Genomic DNA, 7,961 nt, shown 5'->3' on the forward strand with positions numbered 1-7,961 from the left:
GCTGGGTGTGGGTGGTTGCCCACATTCTGTGAGGTTTAATTCAAATACACTCGGGGGATGATGGTACAATGAGGAGAGGGGAGTCCCGCCTGGCCAGCTGGTGGGAAACCCTTTGGGCAGCTCTCGCGCTGCTGGCACCTGCAGGAGTGCGATGGGGCGGGGAGAGGGGCGTCCAAGCAGGAGGAAGGCTCCAATTGTGTGTGTCAGGGGGCCACTGGAGTTGGTTTTCAGGGGTACCAGGGTTTGGTCAAAGTTACTTGGTAGTTGGGCCTGGTGTGATAGCCTAGTGGCTAAAGTCCTCTCCTTGTGCACGGGAATTCCACATAGGTGCTGGTTCGTTCACTGCAGCCATTGTGGACCACTTGGGGAGTGAAGCTGTTTCTCTTTCTCTCTGTAAAGCTGACTTTCCAATAAAAATAAATAAAATCTTAATTTTACTCAGCCTCCCTCTGCAAGTCCCCAGTCCAGCCCAGGCCGGCAGGGGCAGCTGCAGGGGCCATCTCCCAGGCCCTCAGGGCTAAGCTGAGGTCAGCTTCCTGTGAAGGCGTGGAGTCCCCTCCCAGCCCTTCCCAGCAGGGGTGGCCATGACTTTCAAGGGGGAGCCCAGCTGGTTAGGAGGCTGGTGCGATTGCCAAGGAGGGCCTGAGGGCTGCGATCAAACCTGTGTTTCTCTCCCCTGGGAGGACTCAGAAATGACCCCTTGCTGTCACCCCTGGGGACACTGGAGGGGATGGGAGGAGGTGTGCTCCCAGGTTCAGTTCCCCCCCGCCCCCAGGGCAGGGGCAGAAGCTGGCTTAATTTCTCTCTCTGCCCCCTTCACTCCCTGCAGCAGCAAGAGGTCGTTTTTTCTCCTTGGCACCTTGGCGTCATTCCCCACCCCCTGTGCTTATGTGCCAAGTGCCTCAGTTTTCTCACCCGGAGAATGGGGCTGCTTGAAGAACACCAACGACGGCCCGTTTTGTTTGGCTTTGTTTTGTTTGCTTTCTCTCACGGTGGTGGCATGTTGTAACCTGCGCCCTTCTGTCTGTCCCGTGGGCACCTCCGGGGCTATGTCAAGGTTCAACAGACAGGAAATTGCTTTGAAAATGTCAACACCTTATTCAATGAGAGGCATTAGCGGAGCCCTTATTCAGCACGCGTATTTCCCCACTGCCTGATGCTATCCACCTCATCCTTGTGGCTGTGGCTGAGGGAGGAAGCTGGGGGAGTGATGGGTGGGGGAGGACAAGACTCAGAAACGAGGTCCCCGTGGGAGCCACGGTGGTGGTGGTGGTGGGGGGTGTCCGGAGATGCATGCTCCTTCCCTGGGCTGAGCGTTCTGCCCTGCCCTCCCTCCGTCCCCGTAGCAGGTTGGGGTCGGAACAGCCAAGGAAAAATCAGTTTTTGTCCCATAATGAAGCAGCGGCCCTCGCGGCTCTTTCCCGCCCCCTGGCGTCCCTCTGTGCCATTTTCCTAAGAGCTGCGCTGCTGCACCTTGAGGCAGAAGAGGACTTCTGGACTTTTACAGGAGTGGTAATAAAAAACAAAACAAAACGGGGAAAAAAAAAAAAAACACTTAGCTTTGATTTCTTTTAAGCTCCCCTTCCTTACCAATGGCTCCTCGATCTTCCTCACCGTTGACGCACAAGAACTTTATCGAAAAGGTCTTTGGGAAGAAGGGGCTTGAGGGCAGAAGACAAAAAAGCACCTGGCACAGCCAGAGTCATTGGACAGGGGCCAGTGGCAGCGGGCAGTGGGCAGGGGCAGTGGGCAGTGGGCAGGGGCAGTGGCAGCGGGCAGGGGGCAGGGGGCAGGGGCAGGGGCAGGGGGCAGGGGCAGCGGGCAGGGGGCGGAGGAGGCAACAAGGAGAGCGTCCCCGTGTTTGTGGGAGTCTAAGAAAGCCAAGAGACATAAAAGGGAAAATGAAGTGAACAACAATGAGAGAGAGAGAGAAAAAAAAAAAAATCTCCCTGCACACAACAATACAATCTATTTAAACCGTGGCTCATACTTTTCATACCAATCCTATGACTTTTTCTGTAGTGCCTCTTCTGATTCTTGGACTCTGGGGCTGGCAGCTTGCAAAAAGGGGAAGCAGACGGCAGCGCCGCACGGGCAGGCTTAGCAAAGGTCTCCAATGGGTATTTTCCTTCTCTGAGCCCGCCCCCGAATTGTCAGACGGCGGGCGTCTGCCTCTGAAGTTGCACTGATTTCCTCTCGGGTCCGGCCTTATCTCCGGCTGCACGTTGCCTGTTGGTGACTAATAACACAATAAGATTGTCTGGGGGCTGGAATAAAGTTGGAGCTGTTTACCCCCACTCTATAGGGGTTCAATATAAAAAGGCGGCCGCGAGCTGTCCCAGCCAGACGCGCCTCTGCAGCCGCGCCGCGTCCCCGGCTCCTCGCTGCGCCCCCGCGCCCCGCGTGCGCCCCGCGCCCCGCCGTCTGCGCCCCGCTCCCGCACCGGGCCCTTCGCTCGCCACCGGTGGACCCTTCCTCGGGCCGCAGCTGGACTTACGGAGACCCGAACAACCAGCAAGCGCGTGGAAGGCGCTGACGCTGGTTTTCTTTTCTTTTTTTTTTTTTCCTTCGATCAGTTTGCAGAAGATTTTTTTTTCTCTTTTTCTTTCTTTTTCCTTTTTCTTTCTTTTTTGGAACCCTTTTCCAGAATGGATTATTTCTCCGTGATTTTCTTTCTACTGTTGCTGGCTTGCCAAGGAGCTCCAGAAGCAGGTAGGCACGCGGATTTGCAAACCTCCGCCAAGGTTCCTGCCTGCTTGGTCGCGGCATGCGCTGCTTCTCGCTTCTGTTTTCCTCCCCTTATTTTTATTGCTGCAACTCAGATAGCAAGTGTCTGGCAAGGGCTGCTCGAAACTCCCTGAGTGTTCTAGCGAACAGAAAAGAAAATTCCTCCGCGGAATACAGCATAGCATTAAAAACGGCTTCTCATTTCTAAGTTGCTATTGCATAGTGCATTTCCTTGCTTCTCCCCCCCCCCTTTTTTTTTAAATAAGACTTTAAAAAGAGTATGGACCAGACATAATGTGGTCAAGTGTGTCTTTGCCACATAGGTGCTCATGCGGGCACCTAGAGTAAATATGAACTTATGCCCCATTCACTGTTTTAACTGCGATAACGTGTGCTGTATTTAAACATTCCAGCACGAAGCCAAGGAATTTTATTCCAGCCATTCAAGCAATATCTAAGCAGTAAAAAGCTGCTTACTGAACAACGGTGTGTTGAGTAAGCACCCTCCCCGCCCCCCACGCAGTTTCGGGGGTGAAGCAGATGTTTTCCTTAAACTTTGTCATTATTGACTTTTGTTTCCTTGTGACAGGTTTTTGGCACTCAAAACAGTGTGAGCTCTATGTGCAATTATGCTCACCTGTCCTGGGACCGTTCTCGGCAGTTTAAGGACTGTGGCAGCCTAAGGGCCTCCTGCCTCTGCTGCTGCTCCCTTCCCTCCCCGCTCCGCATTTTGTTAGGGTCACTGCACTTTTTTTTTTTTTTTTTAATTTGAGGAGGGGGTGTTTTATTTATGACCCTGGTTAAAGGGAAAAGATGTCAAAGGGATGGACATGTCCAGAATTGGGCCAGAAAAATCGCTTGGATGAATTGCCGATGGAGAGGGGGTGGCTGCGGAGCCCCACACAAGCGCCCGGGTGGGTGGGCAGGCAGTCCCGGGTGGGTGGGCAGTCCCGCAGCCTCTAGCGCGGATTCTGAGTTCAGGAGCAACAGCGCTTGGGGCAGGAAGCTTCTCAGCCGAGTTCGCTGGATTTTGCAGCTGCCTGCTTCGCTTGCATCTTTTGAAACCTTTGCCTCCACCCTCGCCCCCCTCGTTCCCGTATCCCTTCCCCACACGCTATTGCCCGGTAGTTTCCAGAGGCGTGGATGCCACCTGCGCGAGCCCAGCCCCTACACAAGCCACGAATGAATTCGCTTATCCTTGGGTGGGGAAGCAGCTAGCAATAAGCAGTACGATTTATTGATTCTCAGTCATCAGTCCATTTTAAGCCATTGCGGGCTGTGCCATCCCACCAAGATCCAAGGGAAGGCCAGCCCTGCCCCAGCTGGCAGGGTCGCCTTGCAGGCTGCTGCAAGGTGTATGTCTCTTCTGCATTTGTGTCATCTCAGAATGGAGAAGCCAGCACGCGCTGGAGTGAAGTCATGTTAAAGAAGGGGGAAAAAAAAAGTGGAGAGCTCTCTTTGCCACCCTTGTTGCAAAGCGCAGGTGCTGGGCATCCCCGGTGTGTAACAGCTCATCTAGATCTGGTGTCAGTCCTGGGAACCCCGTGTGGCTCTAGAAGACTCCCCTGGAGTCCTGGAGCCCCTGGAGGACTCCCCCGGGCCCCTGGAGGACTCCCCTGCTCATCCGCTACTTCTCTTCACAGTGGCCTTGGGCACCGAGGAGCTCAGCACAGGAGCTGAAAACCCTGGGGCCAAGCCCCCTTCCAGTGCACCCTGGCGGCCTCACCGCTCTAAGCGCTGCTCCTGCTCCTCTCTGATGGACAAGGAGTGTGTCTACTTCTGCCATCTGGACATCATCTGGGTCAACACTCCCGGGTGAGTCTCTAGAGGGCGTCTGACTCCAGCGGCTCCTTAGCTCGACAGGAACACTTCCCAGGCATTGTGAAGGGGGCCTTCCGTGCCCCGGGGGAGGGTCTTCTGAGACTCTGTGACAGGAGCCTCCTTAAGAAATGGGGCAGAAGGTATCTTGGATCGGTGGAGAGGTGTCTCCTTACTGAATTTTTTAAGCAGAAGTTTTAAATGAGGGGGTTTAGAGGAAGCTCTGGAAGGCTGGTAGGGAAGGCTCGGGGTGCTGGGTGGCTTGGTCCAATCTGACAAGGGCAGAAAGGCACCCCAAGGTGGGATCCGGTCCCTTGCCTTTCCTCCCTAGGGGAGTCGGGCCTCGGATGGGGAGGCCACCTGTGCAGACAGGGGGCGGAGGTAGAGCTAGGATCAAAGTCTGGAGTCTGTCACCTTATTATTCCCTGGAAAAGCTTGTGTCCAGGCAGCAGTGGACACACAGGTTATGGGTTCCTTTCCCACCCAACTCCTTCCACAAACGCCCCCTGCGGATGTGGTCTTGAACAGAAATGCTTCGATGGGTCTGCCGTGTCCCATTTTGTCAAAGAACAACCCAAATCCAAATTCAATCTGATCAGATCTGAGAGAGCCAACCCCCTAAGAGCCCTGACTTCAATGAAATAATATATCACTAGGGACTTAGCTTGTTCTTATAAGGGAGAATCCCAGGAGTCACCTTAGAAAGTACCGGAAAGCGAAATGTTGTTAGGAAATGAGATAGAGTCTCATCGACTTAGATTTGGGTCTTCCTTCTGGTTGGGCACAGGAGAAGGATGTGTGTTCTTAACTGTGGCCCCACTCTACTGTGTGATGAGCTCTGTGTGAGCCTGAAGGAATATGCTGACCCTGAAGAATGTGACATTTTAAAGACTATTCATGATGCTAACATATTTTATTCTTCTCTTGCCATAACAGGCACATCGTCCCGTATGGCCTTGGAAGCCCATCCAGGTCCAAGCGCTCCTTGAAGGATTTATTTCCTACCAGGGCAGCCTACCACGAGAACAGATGCCAGTGCGCTAGCCAAAGAGACAAGAAGTGCTGGACTTTTTGCCAAGCAGGAAAAGAACTCAGGTGAGTCGGGAGCAGGCACGCCTTAGCTTTCCAATCCAGGTTCTCACCTCCTGGCCTCTTTCCTGGCGGGAGACTGTCTCCTTGTCTGAGAAGAGACAGCGAGAGTACTAGGTGTTGAGGGAAGGTGAAGCTGAGGATTCCATTGCTCAAAAGTGCTTTTTGCTGGGTGTTTTAGCAGAGCCCAGGACACCGTGGAGAAAATCAGGGATGACCATAAGAAAGGAAAAGACTGTGCCACGCTTGGAAGGAAATGTATATTTCAGAAGTTGGTGGAAGGAAGAAAAATAAGAAGGTGAGTGGCTTGGACTTGGGCATCGTGGCCTTTCTCCCCCCAAAACTGCTGAGCCAGGAGTCAGAAGGCCTTCGAAATAACCACAAAATGGATCTTGATATTCAGTCGATAGAAGAAAGCAGAGGAGTCCCTGTGGGACATTCTCATGTTGTTCCTGGAACTTGGGCATGAACCCTCAGTCAACATGTGAGGGACGCCTCTGTTCCGTGAGCCCATTTGGATGTGGCCTCTTGGGCTCAACGTGTTTTGTTCTTTCCTCGTGCAGTCAGAAATTCCTTCAGAGAGGGGACAGTCAAAAACAAAAACACAAACACACAAGAACGAACCTAGAGTGCCTTACATAATGGAAGGTCTTTGAAAACCAGCAGTTATTGAAATAGCCAAAGGGAAAATGAAGTCATTAGGCAAGGCTGGTGAGAGTTCAGAACATTCCGTCTTTCGGGTTTATTTATTAATTTTTTTTTTTAATTTGGGGAATGCATTTGATGGTGAGCCCATGTCATTCCAGAGACTCTCTGGGCTTATAGTCAGCCTCAGGTGGGACAGGGACCGGCTGTGTTAGGTGCCACCGTGGGGATGCTACAAACAGCTCCACCATAAACTTTTGAAAGGAGGAATTCCATGCTCTGATCTGTCATATGTTCCACATTTCCTACCTGCATCTATGGGAATTGTGCCTAGAAACCTGGGAGTGAAGCGTTGCATACCCCGAGTGTCCCAAGCCCAGGCTTGGTGCTAACAGGTGGCTTCTGAGTGGTTTTCTGCCATGTTGTGGGACAGCCTCGGCCAGCATCCTTTTGCACCTGCTGGCTACCCTTCCACGTTTGTGATCTCAGGTCACTGGTTCTCCCATGAATCAGTTTTGTACTAGATCTGGAAACTACTGCTTTTATGTATTATGTCAGTTATTACATCAACATTGTATTTCTTAGTTCTTCCAGAAAAAAAAAAATTGTGGGAAAAAACTCCCCTCCCCCCGTTTTTTTAACACTTGGATGAGGTGTTAGCTTTGGGCCTACCTGTATGCCTCCTCTCTGTTTTCAATGATGTTTTCCACATTTGACTTCTCATGTTGCTAAGGAGATGTGGATGGCTAGTTGAAACCTGTGCTGACTGCGTCCACACAGAATTCCATGGCTGTTGAGGTTGGGATTGCGCACAGAGAAAGCTAGAACAGCTTTATGGTTTATTTTCAAGTTGCATTTGGGGTTCACTTCCTCTTAGACGTAACCACATGACCCTCACCAGCTCTGTTCAAAGCCTAAGGGGCAGGCTTTGCTTTCACAATAGTAATAGGTTACCCTTTGTGATTAAAAAAAAAAAAAAGTTCAGGGTCAGATTTCTGTTTGTGTCAGGGTCTGATGTCAGACGTTTCTTTGGTGAGAAGTGAATTCCAAGTAACGTGTGTTTTCTCTTGTCTCGGTGCGTAGGTTGGAGGCCATCAGCAATAGCGTCAAGACATCCTTCCATGTTGCCAAGCTGAAAGCTCAACTCTACCGGCAGCAGAAAGTCACCCACAACCGAACCCATTGATGACCGACTTCCTGGGCCCCTCTGAGGCCAGCACCTCCTGGAGAGCCACGTGGCTGACTCTGCACTTGCTTTCTCTCTCTCTACACTCACTGGCTGGAATCAGAGCTAGCAAAGTCTCCATGCCAGACCGCTTCTTCTTGCCAGACTGGCAGAGGATCGGCGCCCTTGCTCTGAACATTCCGAGACTGGCTGAAGAATCTCCCCTTCCTTCGGCGGGAACCGCTCTGGTCTCTCGGGGACAGTAGACCTGTCGGAAGGCACAGAGACACAGTGACGTTGAAGTTGGTGTGGTGTTCCTCTAGGAGGAAGCCCAGGCAGTGGGAGGGTGGCATTTCTGCAGAAGGTCCTAAGGGAGTGAGTGTGTGTGTGTGTGTGTGTGTGTGTGTGTCAGGCACCTGACACATTTCAGGGAGAACCACCAAAGTCCACCCAAAGACTGACGAAGGAATGCACAAATTGAAAACACGCTCAAATGGACATTCAACTGAAAAAAAAA

At 52.1% G+C, this 7,961-nt stretch overlaps 1 protein-coding gene across 1 annotated transcript; it reads left to right on the forward strand.

Moving 5' to 3' along the window:
* Positions 1 to 2,648: 2,648 nt before the first annotated feature.
* On the forward strand, positions 2,649 to 7,465 carry EDN1 (endothelin 1). Its single transcript, XM_040984002.1, has 5 exons — positions 2,649 to 2,712; positions 4,371 to 4,542; positions 5,482 to 5,640; positions 5,819 to 5,932; positions 7,363 to 7,465. Exons 1-5 carry the CDS (start codon positions 2,649 to 2,651, stop codon positions 7,463 to 7,465), a joined length of 612 nt encoding a protein of 203 aa, XP_040839936.1.
* Positions 7,466 to 7,961: the final 496 nt, after the last annotated feature.

This window comes from Ochotona curzoniae, unplaced genomic scaffold, assembly GCF_017591425.1.
Source record: "Ochotona curzoniae isolate NIBS_2020 unplaced genomic scaffold, NIBS_Ocur_1.0 contig_4064, whole genome shotgun sequence".
Taxonomy (NCBI): domain Eukaryota; kingdom Metazoa; phylum Chordata; class Mammalia; order Lagomorpha; family Ochotonidae; genus Ochotona; species Ochotona curzoniae.

Bases quoted from the DNA above. Each gene is read 5' to 3' on its own strand.
- EDN1 (XM_040984002.1), top strand. From the start codon at position 2,649: ATGGATTATTTCTCCGTGATTTTCTTTCTACTGTTGCTGGCTTGCCAA. The intron at 2,713-4,370 runs GTAGGCACGCGG...TTCTCTTCACAG, and splicing joins CCAAGGAGCTCCAGAAGCAG to TGGCCTTGGGCACCGAGGAG. The intron at 4,543-5,481 runs GTGAGTCTCTAG...TTGCCATAACAG, and splicing joins ATCTGGGTCAACACTCCCGG to GCACATCGTCCCGTATGGCC.